A 25,219-nucleotide genomic window follows, 5' to 3' on the forward strand; every position below is an offset into this window, starting at 1 on the left:
GCACCTGTGATAACATTTTTAAGAACGGGTTAAAAAAATGCTGCACAGCAGCTGTGAGAGAGGAGTGAGAATATGTGAGAGAAACAACCCTGCAGACACCAAGGTCAGTGAAGGAGGAGGGGGAGGAGGTGCTCCAAGTGCCAGAGCAGAGATTCCCCTGCAGCCTGTGGAGAAAACCATGGTGAAGCAGGTTGTCCCCTGCAGCCCATGGAGGACCATGTCAGAGCAGATACCCACACTGCAGCACATGGAGGACCCCATACCACAGCAGGTGGATATGCCCTGAAGGAAACTGCAGCCCATGGAGAGCCCACACCAGAGCAAGGCTCCTGGCAGGAATTGAGGCCTGTGGAAAGGACCCCAAGCGGGAGCAGGTTTTCTGGCAGGAACTGTGGTCGATGGGGGACCCACACTGGAGCAGTCTGCTCCTGAAAGACTGTATCCCTTGGAAAAGGACCTGCACTGGAGCAGTTAATGAAAAAATGCACCCCATGGAAAGGACCCCCATTGGAGCAGTTCATGAAGGACTATGTTCCATGGGAGAAACCCCATGCTGGAGCAGGGGAACAGCATGAGGAAGAAGGAGCAGCAGATACAAAGTATTATGATTGTGATAAACGCAGTCATGATTCATGTAAAAAATAGAATGTAGTGTGATAAGTGTAATTGTTGTACCCTGTGTAAATCTAAAGCCTGTATCACAATTGTAATGAATGGGCACGTGTGATTCTCCTTTGAAACAATGTAAAAGCTCCCCCTTCCCCTGAGGCAATCGCTGCTTAGAAAAGCCAGCTAAAGGAGATAAAGAAAGCAGATAAAGAAAACATGCTAGGGATAGCCGCCAAAGGAGACAAAGACCCTGAGATTCAAACAAGTGCGCCAAAGAGGATCCAATAGGAGGAGAGGGTGTGCCCTGGCGACCCAATGGGAAAAGAGCAGGACGAACATCTGGCAAGAAGAGATTGGTCAAGATCCGGACATAAAAGACGCTGCTTTTAGGACTCAGGTGTGCGTGTGGTGGAACTAATTGAGTTCTCTGCACACCCAGTGCTGTTTTTGCTTATTGTTTCTCAACCTAAATTGATTGAACCCAAAATAAAATTGTTTTAATTGTTATCGTTTATAACAATTTGGTGACCCCGACGTGATCTCACTGTGCTTTCCTGAACTGTGACTTAACATGATCTAACTGCAACCCTCATTCCCCATTACCCTGCACCACTCAAAGTGGGGGTAGAAGATAGAGAAGTCAGGAGTGAAGTTGAGCCTGGGAAGAAGGGATGGGTGAGGGGGAAGGTGTTTTTAGTTTAGTTTTTGTCACTATCCTACTCTGTTATTAATTGACAGTAAAATAAATTTATTTTCCCCAAGTCAAGTCTAGTTTGCCCATGACAATAACGGGTGAGTGATCTCCCTGTCCTTATCGTGACCGACAAGCCTTTTGTTATATTTTTCTCTCCTCTGCCCTATTGAGGAGAGGGAGTGAGAACATGGCTGGGTGGGCACCTGGCAGCCAGCCAGCCAAGGTCAGCCCACAACACATCCCATCCATCAAGTAGCTTTCAATGCCTCAATCTTTAGAAACCCCTGTCTTACAGAGGCCTCTGAAGACATCTGGGATTTCAGTCAGATTCATTTTAGGATATAAAGCAGCCTTCAACAGAAACAGCTGCATGTCACTTTGCATTTCCTTCACAATTGACTGATATTGTGGGACAACTTTGCAATATGCCCTAGATGTATGTTTTTCATATTACCTTCAAAGAAAAAAACCAAAGTTTATGGTTTTGCCAATTGACAAAACATATGGGAATGACATCTTCAAGATGCCTTTGTTTAGCAGTCATTTTTGTTAAGAGAAAAGAATCACTAGGTAGACGACTCCTAATATTAAGTAACCAATCAACCACCTATGGTAGCTATAAACCATTTGCAAACAAGAGAAAGACTGTGTAGAGGGATTTTTAAAGGACCGAGGACATATGTTACCATTGTCCGGGTTGGACAACCCAGGCCTGTTAGTTGAAGCTGCAGAGCAACTTTGAATTGTCCTGGGAACAAGCAGTGAGAGAAAGAAAACAAGCTATGCACAAACAAGAAGCCAGGTGCAGAGCAAGTCCTGGGAACCGCGGAATCAACACACTCTGATCGGCACACTCTGATCAGGCGCCTGCAGCATGCTCACCGATCAGTGACACAGACCCCCACGTGGCCAGAGACGTTTATCCAATCACCTGTGTGTAGAGTCGTGTGAGCGGTCGGTTTAAGTTATAAATATGATCTGTTTGTTTAATAAAGTGAGCACGGCATGTAGCCATATTGGTGTGATTGTCGTGACTTGGCTGACTCTCCATGGGGGACCCTCTTTGAGACTGCACCATCGCATTGCTACAGTTTCAGCACTTATCAGTAGTGGTGAGGAGATATGGAGGTGTTTAGGATGCTCCACCCCCCACCTCCAAAAATCTATTTAAGGTGCTGAAAATCTGCTGATCTAAATAAAATAACCTTCAGCAAACAAACAGTAACAATGAAATACATATATGCAGAAGCTATATTATGTGGTTTAGGATTTCTGATGGTTTTGTGTATTTAAATCTAATGTATAGTCCTTGTTTCCTTCCCTGGTAGGATAAGTATATCACTGATCAAAATCATATGCATGATAGCTAAATATTAGATATGTTAGTAAATTTTCATGTTAGAATTAGAAGTCAACGCATACTAAATGAATAAATGAAGAAGTTTACCTCTCTCTTTCTAGTTCTTCTAAATAGCCAGTGCTTTCTCTGCTTTCATTCATAAATCCTCTTCTTGGAAATGATCCTGTGGGAACAGGACTGCACTCTCCTGAAGGGCTTGACACAGACCCTTCCCAGCTCCCATATAAATGCATGGACACCGTTGGCCTTAACTTCACTCCAGGGAAGTCACTACTTTCCAAGTTCAGTTCTGGGATAATAAAGAGCAAACATTTTCAGAGCTGAAATTGAGCAGCACAAATCTAAAAGATCATTTCTGTCTTAATTTCATACTTTGTTAACAAATTATGACTTTTTGGATGGAAACAGTTAAAACATTTTGCTTTAGGATACACAGAACATAATGCAAACAAAACCAATCTTAATGGTACAATTAGAGAATACTAATCCTCTAAAATGAGATGGCCAAACTACAGTCCTACCAACCAGTACAGTATCATGACACCAGTATGCATGTCTTCCTTAAAAAACAGGCAGTGTGACATAAATATCATATTAATTGCTCGTGTTCCACTTCCTAATAGCCTCTTTCTCAGGGATCCCACAGATGCTCCACCATCATGTAAATGATAAGTGTTTCCACCATAGGGGCCTAAATGTAGACATCCTCTACAATATTTCTTGTTCTGTGATAGGGATAACATATGCATGCAAGGAATCACTGATCTGGGCTTGCTCTGCACATCCCATATAATGGGATGGATACACATTCCACCACATGCTCTAGGGAAGGGTGCATCAGTTTTCAGCATGACAGATACAGTTCTAGTAATGTGACAGGGAAAGAGCAAGACATGTAAATGAGTTAAGAAAAATGGTGGAACTAATCCATCATGAATTTAAACAATTAAAAGCAGGTTTTTTGTGAAGTAGTGAATAAAGCATAAGATGTATCAAATGCAAATATCATACGAAGCCTTGGGGTAACAGTAGCAAAAGCAACATAAGAGCGCATTCTTTTTTGAAAATGTGTCTTAAAATAATTGGCAAAAAATAACAGACACCGAGATTATGCCTAACTTCCAAAGGTAGCACTGGAAAGAAGACACAGCTGAGTTGGAAAATTTTATCCTAAAGCAACTAAGAAACAAATGAACCTACTTAAAGCATAATTCTAAATTTACCTTTAAGTCGTTCAATTAAGTCAATTTGTCCAGAAGATGCCATTGTCTCATCTTCGATACTTCCTTGCAGCTGTTTTAGCACCTCCTATAAGAAATAAAGCCTGATTAAGAAATCCTTACAATAATAAATCAAGGTAAAACATCTTATCCTGCCCTCAAGTATACATGTTTGCAACAGCTACTGTGACACTAATGTAAACTATATTTAATGTAAGCAGTGATCAAGTCTCATAACTATAATTTCCATCAAATATATTCTACAGTATTTCCCCAAACACTGTCACAACATAAAGTCTATAGTGAATAATTCATCTTCTCTAATAATACAAGTTATCAGCTTCTTTAAAAGTTCTCAAAGTGAATATCACTTATCTCTAATTTACAGATGGAGAAATGGAAACACAAAGTACAGTCAAATTTCTTCAATCTGCATTCCTAAAGCCAGTCTTGTAAATATAAAATTTGGATACATAACTAAAAGTTACTAAAGAGTCACTCTGCAATCACCCATTATTTAATTACATGCTAGTACTCCAGGAAGAGGAAATCTGGAGTACAGATACATTAACTACGTCTACACTATTTTGCAGAAATAATTCTGAAGATCAAGCTGAGGTCAAGTTTCCTGACTTAGAAGTTGCCTGACTCATGGAGTACTGTAAGGGTACATCTACATTAGTATTTTAGCTTGGATCAGTTTTAAGTCAGTCTCACAGCTGCCCCTACCAACTGTACTTTGCTTCAAATTGTTAAGTAATTTCAGAGTGTAAACTAAATCCCTTTCAGATCAAACTAAGTGAGCAAATTATACTCAGACCATTAATGGTCATTCACTCCATGTGACCAGGCTGGAGCTAGACAAAAAGTAAATGCCCTTGAAATACGTAATATGGATACTGTGTCCTCAATGTAGTTCATCTACAGCCAGCTGCACAACAAAATGTATTGGGTTTACATGGCAAGATTTTGGTAGCAGAGGGAAGACTGGACAAGGCTGATTCCAGCCAGCTCCACTGGTCAAAGCTGAGCCAACCAGTGAAGCTGGTGGCACGTCTGTGAAAACCTATTTAACAAAGGATAAAACGCTGCACAGGCAGCGTGTGAGTATGAAAAGCGAGGAGAAAACAAACAAACAAGCAAACAAACGAGAAATAATCTTGAGAACACCAAAATCAGTGAAGAAGAGGGAGGAGGCACTCCAGGCACTGGAGCAGACACTGCCCCTACAGCCCATGGAAAGGACCACACCAGAACAGATATCCACACTGCAGCCCATGGAAGACCCCATGCCAGAACAGGTGGATATTCCCTGAAGGAAACTGCAGCCCATGAGAAGGAACCACACTAGAGGAGACTCTCCTGACAGGAACTGCAGACCACAGAGGGCCCATACTGGAGCAGGTTTATCCTGAAGGACTGCAGCCCATGGGGAAGACCCATGCTGGAGCAAGAGAAAAGTGAGCCACAGTGAGAAAGAAAAAAAAACCATAACTCCTTCCTCCACCGCCCTTTTCCCATGCTCAGCTTCATTCCCAACTTCTCTGTTTCTTGGTGCAGGGGGGGAATGGGGGGGTTGCAGTCAGTTCATAACAGTTCTCTGCTGCTCCTTCCTCCTTCACACTCTTCCCCTGCTCCAGCGTGGGGTCCCACCCACAGGATACAGTCCTTCACAAACTTCTTGAACTTGGGTCCTTCCAACAGGCTGCAGGTAGATATCTGTTCCACCCTTAACCTCCATGGGGACAACCTGCTTCACCACGGTCTTTACCATAGGCTGCAGGGGAATCTCTGCTCCGGCACCTGGAGCACCTCCTTCTTCACTGACCTTGCTGTCTGCATAGCTATTTCTCTTACATATTTTTATTCCTCTCCCAGCTGCTGTTGCAGAGCAGTTTTTAACCCTTCTTAAATATGTTATTACAGAGGCTCTACATACATCGCCAATTGGCTAAACTTTGGCCAGCAGTGGGTTCATCTTGGAGCTGGCTGGAACCGGCTCTATCAGCCATAGGGGAAGCTTCTGGCATTTTCTCACAGAGCTACCCCTGTAGCCCCCTCACTACCAAAACCTTGCCACATAAACCAAATACACTCATCAGCCGACTCTATTCTTAATTGGCAGTGAGTTAATTTTCCTAAGTCAAGTCTGTTTTGCCCATGATAGTAATTGGTAAGTGATCTCCCTGTCCTTATCTCGACCCATGATTTTTTTCATCCTATTTTATTCCCCTGTCTTGTTGAGGAAGGGGAGTGAAAGAGCAGCTGGGTGGGCATCTAGCAACTAGCCAAGGTCAACCCACCACACTGCACTGAAACAGACACAACCTTTAGGATCACGTGTAGTATGATAAAAATCACTACTCAGGAAATCTCAGCTGTGCTTGTGCTTTTAAGTACATTCAAGGACATCCTCATTAGCCATAGGGTGCAACCATCTCTATATGTAACATATGCCCCGTCAGCAAGTCAGACAAATAATCAAGGCTCCTACATTATCTGACATAAAGTCAGACAGATAGCATTTGCAGACAGCAATCTTCGCTTAAAAGCCTAAAAGGCTTTGATATGTAGAGCGGTCTTTGGAGTATTTCAAGCTTCTGAAAGACCTGTTAACTCAGGTAAATTTGGAAATAGCTAGTGGACCCCTTTTTCCTGAGAACAGCACTGTGATGCAGGGGAAAAAAGAAAAACAAAAAAACACCAAGAAAAACTCAGCCATAAAACCAACCCAAAACATCCAACCTTTCTTCCCACTTCCTTCTTAGAAGTTGTCTTCTCACCTCTATACATGACAGTTCTGTATTTCAAAGACCATGTTCAGGATACTTTACTATATTGTGAGTCCTCTTGCTTCAAGAGCAAATATTAACAGCTAAGCAAAAATACTATCACCTTTTCCTATGTTATCAAATTACATGACTGATTGATGTCCAGGTAGCTAAGGACTGCTCTCTCTGAATATGAGGTAACAAGTGCTCAACATCAGCATACCAGATCACTTTTCTCAATTTTCTCTGCTACAATTCATTAGTTGAGGTTTTAACTTTTATTTTTTAATTTTTCACTTTTCAACTGTACATGTTTTTTTATTTTTAGTCAACACATAAAAAGCTCCATTATTTCTTTTCCATAGAAACACTGTTTAGATAACAATGTCATTATTAAGCTATGTGTTCTGGTTTAGAGCTTTAACATTGTCTGACAAGTACAAGTAGCTGTTTTAACCAGAAGGACTTACACATGTAATAGTTCCTGCAGGAAAATTACATATGCATAAATTGAGTAATGCATACATCTGTTTGGTAGAATGGCAAAAATAAGAAAGTGAATGCTAAACCTTATTCAGTTTAAATTTTTTGTTTTGACAGTATAATATTACCCTTATGTTTAACACATAACAAATAAAGGAAAATATATAAGGAAGCAAGTGAAAACTTGTCAGAGAAGTTCAGGTATGGGGATACCTAAGAGTTAGAAGATTTCTCATCTCTCAAGCAATAAATTGAAATAGTGGAGATTACACAGAAAAGCAGCATTGGCTAACAAGTCATATTTGCTTGACTTGCTGCAAAGAGGGAACCTATCACAGAGGAACTTAACGATCCACAAACAAACAAGATGTGACTGGCTGACAAACTGATGAGACTGTTGACAGAAGGGAAATCATTTGGGTGAGTGATTTTCATTATCCAAATCTCATGATTACTCTAGTAAAGGAATTCTTTCTTAGGCTGCAATCTGCTTTTTCTTAAAGCCAAAGGGGTCATACTCAGATTTTCCCAACTGCTGAAGAGGGTAGTACAGCTTATATATTACAGTCAACAGTACAAAAGTTTCATACTCTAGTTACTTTAGAACACTGATGAATATTACTTCTGACATTTTACTATATCTATTTTATCCCTTTGTTGTAAAATTTCTATTGTTAACACTTAAATTTGAGACAAAGCCACAAACATGTTCCCTCTATAGTTCAGAAATATTCCTAAGCTCCAAGCCTGCAATTACTATGGAGATTTTACTATATTTTTTTGGTACATCAAGAAACTATAAACCACTGTGCTATAACTGACTATTTCTTAGCAGAAATTAAATCAGATATTTCAGATCACCTGGAAATCAGGCTTCCAGTGACAGTTTTGAAGCAATGCTAATATTCTAATGTGTAAAAGAACGCATGCAGAAATACCTAGCATACTAAATTCAAAATTCAAATATAAACATTTCAGTTACACCAGTTTGCTTAGTACCAGTAGCCTATTCAATAATAGCAATTCCATATCAAGTATATCTAATTTAACGTAAATATTTCTCATGTCTTGAATACTTTATTTTCATATTATAATTTCTTAACATCATTCTTCAAAAAGCATTATTTCTGTATACCTTGCTAAAACATTCTACCATGTGCGATAACTAAAAATCTTTTCTCCAAAGATAAAAGGGAAAAGGCAAGACAAAACTAAAAACATTCTTCCTTTGGAAACAAATTGGAAAGTCACAGAATAGTCAGGGTTCTAAGGGACCTCTGGAGATCATCTAGTCCACCCCCCTACTAAAGCAGGTTCTCCTAGAGCAGGTTGCACAGAGTCGTGTCCAGGCAGGTTTTGAATGTCTCCAGAGGAGACTTCCACAGCCTCTCTGGGCAGCCTGTTCCACTGCTCTGTCACCCTCAAAGTAAAGAAGTTTTTCCTCATATTCAGATGGAACTTCCTGTGTTGCAGTTTGTGCCCATTGCCCCTTGCCATGTCACTGGGCACCACTGAAAAGAGCCTGGCCCCATCCTCTTGACACTCGCCCTTTAAGATATATGTAGACATTGATAAGATCCCCTCTCAGTCTGCCCCAGGCTAAACAGGCCCAGCTCCCTCAGCCTTTCCTCACAAGGGGGATGCTCCAGTCCCATCATCTTTGTAGCCCTCTGTGGGACCCGCTCCAGTAGTTCCCTGTATCTCTTGAACTGGGGAGCCCAGAATTGGACACTGGCAGAGCATGGGAAACTTGAAAAGTCCTTGACTTAGTATAAACATTACCTAGCAACAATTAAAAACATCAGTGTGTTATCAACATTATTCTCATACTAAATCCAAAACAGCGCTGTACCAGCTACTAAGAAAATTAACTGTCCCAGCTGAAACTAGGGCACCATAAAATGGAGAAGGTGAGTTAAAAGAAAATCTGATCACCTGCCTACCTAATCAAGGAGGTTTTGGATAAAAGGAGTCACAAGTTTTGAAAGAGACACTCTTCTCTGTAGTCACGTTAAAGTAAACTTCAGTGTTTTGACAAGAAGAATAAAGGGTACCAATAGTATCTGAAACTTTATATACCTATAAGGGTAAAATTCTAAGAAAGGTTGCAATTCAGCCACTGGAAAACCTGGTATAAAGGATCAGCATTTACTGTTCTCTTAAGGAAAATAGACCATTAAGTCCTACTTTCATACAAGGATAATAAAGATCTCATATCCAAAAACTATGACAGATTATCTAAATGCTGCAAGTCAGTTTGCTCCTGTGATATGGAGAAATAGTGTGAAATGGGGATAATGGACATCGATTGTGATTGTATGTGTCTGCTCAAGGAATGTGGGTATGGTGACTGGTCATGGGTGTGGTGTCTGGTCACATAGGCACACAGCTCTGAGGAGACAACTACAGTTTTGAGGAGACCCCTGCCCCTCTTCCTCTAACAAAGGGGAGACGGGGAGACGCCTGCCCTTCTTTCTCTAACAAAGGGGCTATCTAAAAGAGAATGAGAAAAGATGAGAGACATTCAAATGTTATCTAGAGGGAGGGAGTGCTAAGTCTCCTTGCTGGAGAAGATCGGATGGTCACAAGGACATGAATCACCTGAAGAAGATCAGATGGTCACAAGGACATGAATCACCTACAAACCTGCAAGACCACCACATTCCAGGCAAAGGACTGATAAGCTAATTAACATACGAAGTGGGGTTTAGGTAACGAATGTGTATAGGCGTTAATTGAATATTCATTTGTTTTATTGTATAAATGTGAGATGGTTCGTCATTTCGGGCATGCACGCTTGTGGAGGAGCGATCCCCCGTGCATCTGCGCGCAATAAACATACCTACTTTATAACTTTCGAGTTATAGAGTCTAATTCCGCACGTCATTTTGGCGAGCCAGGCAGGAGGATTTCTGCTCGGCTGAGGGACCAGCTGCGGAGCGGACGCTCCTAGGCGCGCCCCGGGAGATTTCCTCGGAGGAGCCTCCTCTTCTCAGCTGTTCACCCGGGAGCAGAAGAGAAACCCCTGGATCCACGGATAACACGGTATGTTTAGTAACGGGGCGGCTGGTGAGACGCACGGAGACGTCCGGCGCGCAGCGTAGTCCCCAGGAGGAAAGGTACCTTGGGAGGGGGTTTGCTGACCAAGGGGTGGCCGCTAGCGATCTTGAGGGCAGATCGAGCAAACCCGAGGTTACTGCCACTCCTAAAAGCCCGGAGGCCTCGTGACGGAAAGCGGTGGGCGGGATGGAATAAGGCGGAATCTCACAGTAACAAGAGGGACCTCACAGCAAAAGTAAAAGGGAAACTTTTGCGTAGGAAAAAGAGGAAGCTAAAAACTTCCTTTAGGTTGTTTTAAGAATTGGGGAATTCCTGGAATGTAACAACTGAAATAGCGCTCTGTGTCTTGTATGTTCTATGTGTTGTCTTGTTATATGTTCAAAACTCGGAGTTATGAAATGTATGTTGAAAAATACTAACATTCTGGTAATTCGTGGCAAATAGCGGAAAACTTAACACTCTGCTTAAGACCAGGAAAAATTGGTTTTTGTTTATTGTTTGGTTTTTGACAATTGTTCATTGAAATGCATACTTTGTGAACTGTTAGTGTTCCTAAGAGTTTGTACATAAGTGCACGGTACTGTATAACATACTGCTTGTGTGACTGCGGGCTGCCCGGAGAGTGTGAATGGTGTGATTGAGATGCGCATTTTGATTTTTCGTGTATAGCTTAATTATTTTGACTGAGTGTGAGTGCAAGAGTGCTTGAGAAAGGCGTTTGAGTGCAAAACGAGTAAGAAGCTCTATCAGCGTTTCTGACCTTGGGTGGCTAAGGCGGCCGGAAAGAAAAAGAAAAAAACAAAGTAATTAAAATTGCAAAATGGGAAATGGAAGGAGTAAGCCCTGTGAAAAATCGCCCTTGGGTTGTATATTAAAACATTGGAGTGATATCGTAGGACATGGTGGTACCGAAAATAGAAGGAAATTGGATAAATATTGTAATCAGTGGTGGCCTTTGTATAAATTGGAGAGTGATGCGAAATGGCCTCAGGAGGGAGGAACGTTAGATTATAACACTCTCCTGCAATTAATGTTGTTTCTGAGGACAGAGGGAAAATGGGATGAAGTATCATATGCAGACATGTTCTTCGTCCTCCGGGACAAACCTGAGTGGCAAAAGGACTGTGGAGTAGTACCCCCTCGGGATCCTATGGTACTAGCACTAGAAAGAGTGTGGGATTAACATCACCTGATCTTTGATTGTGGCTCTAGAAAAGGATAGGAAAAAAACCGAGACCTAAACTAGAAAGATGTTCTTGTTGAAATTTTTGTGTTAAAAAGTTCAGGTTGCGGTTTCTTCTGTGGAGCAACCAGAATGAAACATGTTGTAAGATATAAAAACTTGTACTGCTGTATGTAAAACCTGAGGCGTGTGTGTGTGTAAGTGTTGGGGTGAGTTTGTACAAACCCCCGTACCCCCTCGAAGGTGCGACTGAATCATGCTGGGATGCAAGGCAGGATGTTTTCTGTTTGCCTGGGAAGGCCTGATATGTAATAACACAGATTTAAAGCAACAAGGAGCAGATTTGCATTCAGGGTAAGAAAGAGTTAAAACAGAAGTGCTGCTGCAGAGGCAGGCTTGTGTAACCTGCAGAGCAGGAAGAGCATCTCCTGCCCCGAACCCTTCTGCTGGTGAGGAGGAGGGGGTTGCTGTTGCTGACAATTGAGCAGAAGGACCTGACAATGTCACCTCAATTGCTGCAGCATTTGCAGTACAACAGGACCGGTAACGGCCCCTCTAGGGCAGGGAATGGGTATGAGGTGGAATTTCAGTAAATACAAAACCAACTTACTTGTTAAACTTCAGTAAAAAAAAAAAAAAAAATAAATTTGTTACAGTTGTGGGAGCTGTTGGCCACCAGGAAAACATCCTGAAACCTTTAAAGTACAAAGTAAAAAAAAAAAACAAACACAAATAAGAATGCCAAATTCACTAAAATCTTTGTTGGCATGAGATTTATTAGAACATCTAGACGTTTAAAGAAGGGGAAATAAAATTAAAAGTTAAATATGATCAAGTAATTGAAATATTGAGCTTATCTTTAATTCAACAGAAAAGAGGAAAAGAGGACCTCCCTGAAGTAAAAGAAATTTTTAACCAGGTGTATCTGAAAATAAATTCCAGGAAAGGTGAAAAATGCTTTACCTGTTACAGTAAAAATGATAAGGGGGAGGCTTGCCCAGTTCAGATAAAAACAATATCCCTTGGTCAGCAAGGCTGTGGGGATATTGGCAGAAAAGCTGAAATAAAATACACTCTGTAGTAGTTCTACTAATGTAAATCTGTGTGTTTTGCCATGACAGTGACTTGTTATGGGATGTGCAGATGAAACTCTGCATTGACAACGAAGTACAAGGAATAAGGTTGGTCAGGTGCCTCCTACCATAGTCAAGGGCAAGACTGGGTTGGCCTCTGTGTTTGCCACCAAGAAGAATCTTGAGCTCCGCTGTTGGCTGCAACCCAGTAGGCGTTGAGCGGTGGGAACATATGCCATGCCAGACCTTGATGTGAGGAATGGCCCCCTCTGTTATAAGAGGGTCATCCAGGAAGGAAGAACATAAGGTGGCCCATAGAGGCACTGATTTGGAAATTGGAAACTGCCTGGCCGACCGTGAGGCCAGATGAGTAACAGAGGAGGTAGGAAAGGAGGAATTACCCTTAATACCAGATGATAAAATCCAAACTGTAAGTACAGATCAAGAGCCAAACTATTCTAAAGAAAACTTAAAGGTAATTCAGGACATGAATTATAAAATAAAATTATGTAAGTGGACTTATTTAAGGGATGGTTGTATAGTGGTACCATCCAATTTAATATGGGCCACAGCCCTATTATTAATAAGATGCATTGGGGAGCTGATACTTTATATAAAGTCTAAATCAGAAATTGAAAGGGCGAAACTTGTATACTGTAATAAAACAGGTGACTCAGCAATGTGAAATGTGTTTACGCAATAATCCCAATACAGCAAATAAAATAAAACTAGGGAACATTAGCAGAGGGAATGTTCTAGGGCAACATTGGCAGATCGATTTCTCGGAACTTCCTTGAAAAGGGGGGTATCGATATTTGTTGGTACTAACAGATACCTTTTCAGGTTGGCCAGAAGCCTTCCCCTGCAGAACTGCTAAAGCCCGGGAAGTGACCAAAATACTACTCCAAGAGACAATACCTAGGTTTGGAGTCCCAGCAGTAATGTCCTTGGATAGAGGACCACATTTTGTGTCCAGAATAGTACAACAGATCAGCCACCATCTAGGAATAGATTGGCAATTACATACCCCATACCGACCACAATCGAGTGGCCAGGTGGAAAAGATGAATCATCTAATCAAACAACAGATTGTCAAGTTAGGCCAAGAAACAAATCTAACTTGGCCCCAGTCTTTGCCATTAGCTCTTACACGAATTCGAACTAGACAGAGAGCAAAAGAGGGGCTTAGCCCATTTGAAATTTTATATGGACGACCCTATGGGGTACAAAAGGGGATGTCTTCACAGACTGGTGAAGAAACAATGACTTCCTATATGGTGGCACTAAACAAACAATTAATAAGAATTGAGAAGCATGTGATGGGAACACGCAGTAGGGGTCTGGATGGACCTGTTCACGATATACAACCAGGAGACTATGTATACGTTAAGTGTTTTGCAGATAAAACCCTGGAACCACAGTGGACCGGACCTTTTCAAGTCCTACTCACCACCTACACTGCAATCAAGGTTGAGGGACAGAATTCTTGGATTCACCATACCCGGATTAAGAAAGCCCCTGCAACTTCGTGGAAAGTAACCCCAGATAAAAAAGAACTGAAACTCAAATTTACTCGGACAAATGGGAACAATGTGGGTGGCAATTAAAGCTGCAAAGTGGGAAGCCTATGTAAACAGGCAGAAAGCCCGAAGCAGCCGTTCTCCTGAAGAATTCCCTTGCTGCCGAGAAGATGGTACACCCCGTGGCTCGAAGCAACCGAGTCGACGGGCAAGGCAGAGGAGGAACAAACTGTGGAGAAAAGAACCAGAACAATGGGACACTAAAGCAACAATGGCCGAACTTCCCCAGGACTGGAGTAGTCCAGGACACCATGTCTGAACTCCGGAAAAGGTTAGATCAACGTAAGAAAGATCGTGAGGCGGGCAGGTCATGGTATGAAAACTGGTTTAATATCTCACCTTGGCTAACCACTTTGTTGTCTGCTTTAGCAGGACCACTTATTATGTTGATTCTGGGACTTATATTTGGGCCTTGTATATTACGCTACACTTTATTAGAGAACGGTTTGACATAGCTAAATTGCTTATTTTAACTACGAGGTCTAGGGCAAAATATAAGAGTGTATCTATTAATGAGGATGAAGATTGTTGCGAATGCGTTATGCCACGTGAAAACTACGCCTATTGTAATTGTGAGGTATTACCTTGTGAGTGTTATGATAAATGTTGGGATTGTGGAAAAAGGTTTGTTCGCAGTGCCGAGAATGAAAGCAGCGTCTAATAAACAATAATAGGATAAAAAGAAAAAAAAAAAAGGGGGGATTGTAAGAAACTATGGACTAGGGTATTGTTTATTAAGATTTATGTTAAGCCCAATGTAAAGATTAGGCAACAAAAGATAAGATAACCGCCAGGTGTCCAGGATGCCGCTTGTGCATATGAATGAAGGGTCAACACCTCCACTACTTCATGAACACGAAAGTAAAAAAAAGGTATAAAAAGGGACTGTTTGAACTGCTCAGGACGGCAGTTGGTGGAGCGCAGACTCCCCTGTCGTCCAGCGCTGTTTTTGCTCATATTCTACTTGCTATAATTAATAAAAATTTTAATTGGATTATGATCCGTTGTGGTCTCAATTTATAACAGTATGGTGACTAGTCGTGGGTGCGGTGTCTGGTCACATAGGCACACAGCTCTGAGGAGACAACTACAGTTTTGAGGAGACCCCTGCCCCTCTTCCTCTAACAAAGGGGAGACGGGAGATGCCTGCCCTTCTTTCTCTAACAAAGGGGCTATCTAAAAGAGAATGAGAAAAGATGAGAGACATTCAAATGCTATCTAGAGGGAGGGAGTGCTAAGTCTCCTTGCTGGAAAAGATTGGGTGGTCACAATCACCTGAAGAAGATCGGGTGGTCACAAGGACATGAATCACCTGAAGAAGATCGGATGGTCACAAGAACATGAATCACCTACAAACCTGCAAGACCACCACATTCCAGGAAAGGGACTGATAAGCTAATTAACATACGAAGTGGGGTTTAGGTAACGAATATGTATAGGCGTTAATTGAATATTCATTTGTTCATTGTATAAATGTGAGATGGTTCGTCACTTCGGGCATGCACGCTTGTGGAGGAGCGATCCCCCGTGCATCTGCGCGCAATAAACATACCTACTTTATAACTTTCGAGTTATAGAGTCTAATTCCACACGTCACCTGAAACATTCTGAACATCAATTTTTGTTTTTATAAAAACTTATGCTACAATATTCAAAACTAGAAGTATTACTTTTTTTTAAGATTTTCTTTTAAATAAAGACACTAAACTACTCTGTTCTGTAAAGTTGCTAAATTGCTAATCGGCCTGTTATTCCTGTTATGATTTGTATGTTCATCCTCTTAAATAGTCATAAAAAGATATTATAGGAAGTTATATTTGCACAGAAAATAATTTAATTACAGTTTATGTTAAAAATCACTCATTTCTAATAAGAAATAAAGGTTTCTCATTCTCACAAATCCAGCATGACAGAAACAAGATGAAAAGCACTGACATCATATTAAGCACACTTTTTACCTTTAATACTGCTAATTTAATTACTAATCAACCACAGGAAACATACACAGCTGCAATAAATCTAGTAGGTTATATTCTATTGGCTTAAAATTATTTATTTTCCAACTACATTATCTTATCTTTGCTTAACACTGCACAAACACATTCACAACCTTCAAAATATCTTAGTATTTGTTTTTGTATTTAGTCAAAATCCATTCCAATCCAATATAACAAAGCATCTCAAGGTTTATTACTGTCTAATTAGTAGAAAAAACTCTCTCAAATATTATCCACACCAAAAATAAACCATTCTTGGACACCAAAGTAAAAAAAAACCAAAATAAAAGAAGAAAACCCCACATCTCACAGAAAATTATTAAAACTAAAACCTTTATGAGGACAATGATCCAAAAACAACAAAAAAAACAACCACACCAAAAAAACAACCAAATACCAAAGAAAACCCCTCTAAAAACAAACTATGAAAATACAAAGCAGCAGCACATGATTTCCCTAAAACAAAAATTTAAATATTGCTTTCATTTCAGTATGAATTTAGGTAAAGTTTTTGCCATTCTTGCATCTTTTTTTGTTGATCTCCATCTATTCATCCTGTACAAGAAAATAACAATTGCACCTGTAAGAGTAAAAAGCAAATATGTAAATTACATCACTGGTTCCCAAAGCGTTTGGACTGAAACAGAACAAGGTCTTACAAAAAAAAAAAAAAAATTAGTCAGGATGAATTTGGTACAATGCTCTGGGTGATGCTCTGTTTGTGTTGAGAAAGGAATGTACTCTGAATAATTAGAAAAGATAAAGTGGGCACCTGAAGGAGATAAGGAGACTATCAAGTCAGGAAATCGTTGAACAAAGAAAACTGAAAAAACAGAAGTGGAGGTTGAAAGTCCTTCTGATTACTTTTCTTGTAATTATTCCTAAACACAGCGCTAGAACTACACAAACTATGAAGCAAGCAGTCTCTTTCAGTGGAACAAAGCCATGACGTACCTCCTCCTAAAAGCTTATAAAACTAAAATTATCTCTTGACCAAAGAGAATCCTGCAATGATCTCAAATTTATTTCACCCAGACTCCAACTCCCAAGATCATTCCTAAACCATCTTTCAAATTCAAGATAAAGCAAAGCGAGGTTTGAACACTTTTCAAATACATATGAAACAAACAAGGTAAAGAAACAGTGTCTCACTTCAGGTCCAGGAGCAAACAATCATGAGGAATAGACCAGGTTGGGATTTTTTAATAGAATAGAGATATTATTTAAAAAAAAAAATCAAATTAATCTAAACAATCCTCTCCCCCTGCCACCCCACGCAAAGAGAAACATACTGAGTTTGGTGGAGGTTTTTTAGGATACATTTCTCAGGTCCAGGAAAGCACTTCAGAAGAAAAAATAATGAAATATCTCCTCAAAATATACTAATCAAGACAGTTTTGTGGAGTCTGATAGAATCACTGTTTGGTGATCTGCCACATTAGAAGTAAGGACATAAAAATGTCCCACATCCCAAATCAATAACCCAGAGACCACCTTATAAAGATGGCATGTTTCCAAGTCACTGGAAGTTTAATTATACACACAAAAGTCAAAGGAAAAAAAACTATATGGGGAAAAAGAGAAAAGACTTTGTCCCTTTTTCAAGCCATGAGGAAGATCACCTCTCCTACTCTTCACTCCCTTATTATAGACTGCAATGACAAGGAGAAAGGGAGAGGAGTTATTAATAAATTTGTTATATCATCATCTTAGTAATAAAAGTGACAGATCTAACTCGAATTTTCCGATACATAGTTAAGCCAATAAGCAATTCTTTTCAGAGTTGTTAATGCCAAATATAGTTTCAAGTAGCTGGTGTAAAAGACTAATTTCACTTCAATTCAGAAAGTAAATTTCATCTTACAGTGTAATGCAAAAATTAAATGTAACTAAAAAATATGTAGTTCTTTCAAGTATTGTCATAACTAATGACAGTAATTGAAGTACTGAGGCCTGAGCAACAGGACCTGAGCCCAAGTTGACCTTTAGATGAAGCCGCCAACCGAATGTTTTATGTTTTATATATATATATTTAGTATCCAATCATTCACAAAAAACGCACAATCATTAGTGAAAGATGTAACTTAGAATATAATCATTATCAAAGATATAGTGCATCCTTCCTCGCTTAGAGGCATGCAGTCAAGGCTATGAAACCAGATACATGGCCTTGCTTGAAAACCGGTGGTTAAAATCAATTAGATAAGGGAAACTCCCTTGGTTCCTCCCTGAGCCCTGGCCAGGTTTTAGAGGAATATGAGGAGAGTGAAACCAGATGTTTCTGCATTTGAAAATAGGTAAGCTTGTTTATTTAACAGTATTAAAGCTGGATCCTCTTACAGTGACCTCACCTATAAGTGGGTGTACTGTGTAAGATCTCCCAATTGCTAGGAAAGACTCTCCAAATCCTTGCTGTAACTGGGGCTCCCCAGCGACTGTAGATCTGGATGATAGTAAAGTATTAAGGCAATTGGTGATGTATCTTTCTTAACCACTACAGTCTGTCATATGTAGCAGTGATTAGACACATTACCTTGTCTTGTTTTATTCTTGCTGTATTATTTCACTTACTATTCTATTACTTTAAATGTAAGTAAAGATAAACTCACTACTTTAGGTGTCCATCTCCTTTGTGCTGACCCCATCTACTGGCAAAACAGTAATTCAAAACAAAAGAAAAATTTCCTCCTGAATATATATGAATATTCAAATATTATAATTAATATATAGCTCAATCTAGGTGCTAGAGAAAAAGAAAGTTCTATTTAAATATACTTTAATTTCTACATTCATCAAATGAGCACATTTCATATAATTATAAAGTAACAATAAATCTACCACATGAACATGGTAAAGCAAGGAAATGGGCATACAAATGTTGTTTTAAGAGTATGCTTACACTATACAGTAGTATATGCAGACAGCAAAAATTTCTAAGCCATGTTAGCTTAGGTAGCAAAAGCATTCCAATTTTCCCAGCTGTAGCACCAAGAAACAAGATTTGCAAACTCAGGAAGAGCACTACATTAATGCAGCTATATTGCCTGTGAAATTCTACCTTGTTCAGTGCCACGTATCACACAAACATAACTGTACCCACAGATGGATTTTGATCAGTAGGAAGATAAACTCCATTTGAGCTTAGTGTTTCTTCTTGGATAGGTGGCTCTGAAGACCTACACGTAGCCAATTAAACACTAGACAGACCGTCCTGGTTTCAATTGGGATAGAGCTTATTTTCTTCTTAGCAGATGGTACAGTGCTGTGTTTTGGATTTGGTGTGAGAAAAATGTTGATAGGACACTGATGGGTTTTAATTGTTGCTGGGTAATGTTTATACTAGGACAAGGACTTTTCAGTTTCTTGGGCCCTGCCAGCCAGAGGGCTAGAGGGGCACAGGAAACTGGGAGTAGACATGGCCAGGACAGGTGACCCAAGCTAGCCAAAGGGATATTCCACACCATATGATGTGATGTCACGCCAAGTATATAAACTGGGGGAAGAAGGAAGGTGGGGACATTTGGTATTAGGAAGACAAATACCATAAGTAACCGCTATGCATGATGGAGCCCTGCTTTCCTGGGGATGGCTGAATGTCACAGCACTATCAAAACTAGCTGGCTGCAACAAGGCTTTAATACCATCCCATACCAGGTTAACTTCAATAAGTAGTTCCCATGCCTTGCCCCAGCACAGCCACCAATCCCCCACAAAGTTTCAAAAGTTCATCTACTGTCAGTGCTGTTCTCTCTCTCGCTACTTGGCAGGAACCAGCCACAGCTGCACAGTATCCACATCAGCCAACCCACCACCCCTGAAGCAAGCCCACAGCTGTATATTATCAATGTTAATTAACCCAGCTTCATTCCTCTACAATTCCTCTACAGCTGAACACCTGCCTGCCCATGGGAAGTAGTGAATTAATTCCTTGTTTTGCTTTGCTTGCATGTGCAGCTTTTGCTTTCCCTATTAAACTGCCTTTATCTCAACCCACAAGTTTTCTAGCTGTTACTCTTCCGATCCGATCCTCCATCCCACTGTGGGGGGAGTGAGTGAGTGGCTGTGTAGTGCTTAGTCACCATCCAGGGTTAAACCACAACACAGACACATTTGGGTGAAATTAGTAAATATAAATTTAGGCCTTGGGAGAGACTAAAGACTTGTGGTATTATTTTAAAATGAGTTTTTCTTTTGGGGATGTTAAGTAAATATTGTAATAAAACTAAAATTTTTTATACTTACCTTAAAACACTGGAAATATCCAGTCCCTCCACTATTTTCAGAAGGTAAGCAATACTTGCTTCATCAAAAGCTATGTCAACAGACCAGACTTCCTGCTGGGAAGTACAGCAGTGGTAAAAATGATAGAGCTTATCATGACAGACCAGAAAAGAAAATATGAAAATGGAAAGGTGTATCTAAAAGCTGTTTTGAAATGTTTAGTTTTCAAATTTCAAAAACAATTAATCAAATTATTATGAAAATAGTTTTCCCTTACACAGCCTGGAAAGGGATTTCTGTAGGAATCTAAAAACACATAACATTTTTTGAGAAACTACTAGTCTATTAAAACACTCATACATAATCAAAACCAAAAGACAATAACAGAAATGATAATACACAGACATATAGGTTGCAATACCTTCATATTAGATGCCTCAGTTTCCAGCTTTGTCAGGTGATCTGAGTTGTCCTCTAGCTCCTGTCGGAGGTTGGAGTTCTCCATCTTTAATGCCTCAACTTGCTTTAACAACTGGTCATATGAAGCTACAGCCATCCTGGGCTACCCTCAGTCCTTGAAAAATAAGAAATGATACTAGGCTTAAACATATCTAAACATAAAATTACATCTCAGTCTTTCCCATTTACCACTCAACTTACTAAACATTTCATTCAAATCCATGAAACCAAACTATAAGTGCCTAGAACTAACATCACTTCAGTGGCTTTTTTTCAGTAGGCTTCCATTTGATACATGATTCAGCAAATGAAAGATGATGATAACAATTGCTTTAGGTATTAGGGGAAGCCAGAATACACAAGGAGAAATCATACCATTATACAAAAGCATCCTTACTTTTAAGTACTTCAATTATAACAATAAGAAACTAAGGAGATAATAGATCATATTTAATCATTTTGAGTAGCCAACAAGCACTGTCAAATTGTGCTTGCAAAGTGCTTTGCTTTCAAATAACAAAAATAAAAGGCTTCAAGCAAATTGTTAATTTCAATTGACTTGATAAGACTCAGAGCAGAATTTAAAATTGTCTTTAGACAATCTATTGCTATAACTCACTTAGCACATGAAAATTGGAAGCAAATCTGAATAACAAGGTTTTTTTAAATGTATTTTTACCTTCTCCTCCTGATAAAAGTTTCCAAAGCCCCCTCTTCCCTTTGTGTAATGTTTGTTGTTGTTTGGCTGCTTTTTTTTTTTTTTTATGACATGGAAGTGGGACATCAGTGCTAAGAGACAGTATTTTACTGTTGACTAGGAGTCACTTGTTGATTTATTCAGATGTCAAGTATTACAACTCCACAGGTTTTCAGATTAAAACAAAACTATTTGAATTAGTTGATTAATGCAAGTTGAGTAATCCAGAACATCTCCAATTTTTATTAAATAACAGATGTCCAAATGGACAATAAGCTACACTTTGCTCTAGGCCCTCGTCAGCCATACAGGGTTCACAGCCACATATTTCCTCATTCACAGCAGAGACCATATAGCAAGTCCAAATTAAAGCAAGGAATGGTTTACACTTGGCCCTTTAGTTTGAAGCTGTAACACTTTACACCATACACAGAAACATATTCACGATCCATGGGGCTAGAATCAGTTTAATTAAGAATAAATACAACTTCACTCCAGGTATGAAGTCACTATACTGGGGAGTCGAGAGGAAAGGAAAGACTAAGAACTGTTTGTTCTGATACCAATTTCATACTTTATCCAACCCAAAGGAAAATGCATGAGAAAGAACACAACCCACCTTTTGTAAATTCACTATTATGATTGAGAGTCAAGCACCCTTTTGCACTCTAAATCTGGATCTAGACCACTCTGCAAAAAGAAACTCAAATGGAAGAATGGAGATAACCCCTATTGCTAGATTTAAACCAAGAAATAATTTCAGGGATGCAGGAACTTCAGGCTTTAACTCCATCAATATAAGAAACACCTAGAATCTAGGTCTCCTAGATCCCTAACCTATTTTCTCATTCTTAGGAGATAGAGAAGAAATCTCTTACCAAAGTAAAATGAAGTTACAAGAAATTTCACTATGCGCTGTACTGAATCAGCAGTTTGCATGAATACACATATCAAAGCAGAATTTCAAGTTGGATATAACTCAGACACTAAAAAAAAAATTAATCAGCAGTCTAGATTTATGCAAATGTACTGTTAAGACTTAGACATGCATTTTTCTACATTAAGAAAAAATTAATAGTTATAACTGCACAGGAAACAGAAATTTAGATGTGCTTTTTTTAGTCTGAAACCCCCAAAGAGATAGGCAAAATCACCAATGTTCTCTGAAGACTTACAACTTTATATTGAATGGTGATTTTTTTATTTGAAATTAATAAACAATATACACAACATACCCTGAAGAAGTTCTGTTTAAGAACCCCAAGCTCAACAATTTATGATATATTAATTAAATTTATTTATGGAAATATTTCAGCCTCCATTACTAGGTTTTCGTCAGTCATAAATGCTATTACTACCAGAACTTCCTGTAGAACAAACTAGTCTTTTCAGTACAAAGTTAAAGAATAAAGTGTAAAACCTTAACGTCTTTTTCTCAACAATATAGACAGAGTACTAGCACTGTCCATACATATAGACAATATATTTTCACTACAACCTATTTGTTTCAACTTTAAAAAAAATCTTCAACTGAACAATTGTTTAGTCACACATGGTAACTGAGGCTGATTTTTTTTTTTGTTAGTGAATAAGCTCTATAGCTACTTCAGAGATCAAAACTCAGTGGAAAAAACAAAACTATTTTCTCCAGTAATGCCCAATTCAAACAATACTGAAGTCAACTGGGATTCCAGTTCATTACACTGATTTTGGATTATGAACTTCCTTGAAAGAACAGTAAATCAGACCTCTGACTCGCCAATAAGGAAACAGAATTTAGCATTCTACTACCACCACTACTGGTAAGCAGATGTGCTAACAACCAAAGATTTTTCACATTGTAGCTACTATTCTTAAAATAACAAATTATGATCATTGTGCCTACAGTTCATTAATATCTAGATTATAATTTAGTAGTTAGAAAGAACTATCAACTCTGATTTCTTTCTACAGCTGCAAGTTTTACCCAACTATCCTGTAATAAGACAAATATCCTTATTACTCTTTACTATTCTATTAGTTATTATAATTCACTCACAAGCGACTAATGGGGAATTGTTTCAAGGGCATGTCACACTGAATTCAGGATAAAACCAAACTTATTCAGTGGTAGATCATACTGTCATTAAAGCATATTTTTGAGATTTTCAAATTAGTGTCTTATTAATCTTTTTAACACATTTTAAAACATCTGTTGAAGTACTAAGTCTAAGGGTTCTGACTTGCAAGAGATTACTACTAATGCTGGGATGGCTAGAACAGTGCCTGCCCTACCCATCTCTGCAAGGTGAAAAGAGAGCTCAGCTGCTCATATAGCAGCTACTGAACCACCTGCAGATTACTTCCTGACTACTAATATAATCTGAAATAAGCATGTGTTTAACTTAATATGCTGGGCCATTAACCACAATGGTTCAGTTACTCTATGAGTATTTCCAAAAGACAAGCAGAGCTGACACAGGCAAAAACCCTACACAACTGTTCCAAAGTAAGCCAGCTCCACCCATTAATTTCAGCCATAAAACTATATAAAAATTGCACGTTTATCAATACACTTAAAACATCAAGAAAATCAAGTAAGGTTTATTTTGCCCTTTTTTTTTTTTTTTTTTTAATATATCAAACCATGCTGACTTGCATCAATTCAATTGCTCTGTTGCCCAAATCTTTTATCAGTTTCTCCACTCTTCTATCTGAAGCTTGATGTTACATTAAATAATCTACGTATAGATATCCTTCTGCTTGTCCTTTTTCAAATCTGGCAAAATATCAGCAGTCTTCCAAGTCTTTTTTTGGTATTTAAGAATTCATCAAAGTATTGCACCTCTAATACTGTGTTCAATTTTGGGCCCCTCACTTCAAGAGAGATGTAGAGGTGCTGGAGTGCATCCAGAGAAAGGTAATGAAGCTGGTGAAGGTTCTGGAGCACAAGTGTCATGAGGAGCAGCTGAGGGAACTGGGGTTGTTTAGTCTGGAGGAGACTCAGGGGGGAACCTACAACTACCTGAAAGGAGATTGTAGGCAGATAGGGGTAGGTCTCTTCTCCCAGATAATAAGCAACAGGACAAGAGGACACAGCTTCAAGTTATGCCAGGGGAGGCTTAGATTGGGTATTAGGAAAAATGTCTTCACTGAAAGGGTGGTCAAGCATTGGAACAGGCTGCCCAGGGAGGTGGTGGAATCACCATCCCTGGAGGTGTTTAAAAAATGTGTAGATGTGGTGCTTAGGGACATGGTTTAGCGATGGACTTGGCAGTCCTGGTTAACAGCTGGACTTGATGATCTCAAAAGGTCTTTTCCAACCTAAATAATTCTATGATCAGTGGGATAGAGACTATCTTATCCAGTTCAGTTTGGAGCAAGTTTTCCAGGCCTGCTAATTTAAAAATATTTATCCTTCACAGGTTTTAACACTCTCCTTGTATACTCACTGAAAAATACTCCATCCTCCTCAGGTCATAAAAGCCCATTATCCCGATTCTTTCCAGATAGAGCACAAAACATATTTGTGCCTTTTCCAGTATCACACTGAAAAATAACAATATTTCTACCTGGTGGCATGCCTAAGCCTTACTAAAATGGCTTTTGTGAATCTATTTAATCTTTCCGTCCCTATATGCATCAAAGAACAAACCCAAAAATGCCTACTCAGTAGAAGGGTATAGAGAAATCATACAGGACTTGTAGAGGAATGAAGGCAAGTTAATTAACATTGATAATATACAGCTGTGGGCTGGCTTCAGGGGTGGTGGATTGGCTGATGTGGATAACGTGCAGCTGTGGCTGGTTCCTGCTAAGTAGTTAAATAGCTC

At 39.4% G+C, this 25,219-nt stretch overlaps 1 protein-coding gene across 8 annotated transcripts in view; it reads right to left on the reverse strand.

The window, feature by feature from the left end:
• Positions 1 to 25,219, reverse strand: part of LOC129734913 (adenomatous polyposis coli protein-like) — a 128,604-nt gene that overhangs the window by 89,271 nt on the left and 14,114 nt on the right. For 6 of the 8 annotated variants that reach the window (XM_055700309.1, XM_055700310.1, XM_055700308.1 and 3 more), the window contains 3 exons: positions 20,673 to 20,825; positions 3,887 to 3,971; positions 2,751 to 2,952 (listed from right to left, as the gene is read on the reverse strand). In XM_055700309.1, the coding sequence (XP_055556284.1) occupies positions 2,751 to 2,952; positions 3,887 to 3,971; positions 20,673 to 20,807 (422 nt within the window). In that variant the 5' untranslated portion in view covers positions 20,808 to 20,825. Of the gene's footprint in view, positions 1 to 2,750; positions 2,953 to 3,886; positions 3,972 to 20,272; positions 20,368 to 20,672; positions 20,826 to 25,219 lie in introns of those variants that run through there. The other 2 variants (XM_055700313.1, XM_055700314.1) reach the window with 2 other exon arrangements.

The sequence above is a fragment of the Falco cherrug genome (genome assembly GCF_023634085.1).
Source record: "Falco cherrug isolate bFalChe1 chromosome W unlocalized genomic scaffold, bFalChe1.pri SUPER_W_unloc_1, whole genome shotgun sequence".
NCBI classification, from domain to species: Eukaryota; Metazoa; Chordata; class Aves; order Falconiformes; family Falconidae; genus Falco; species Falco cherrug.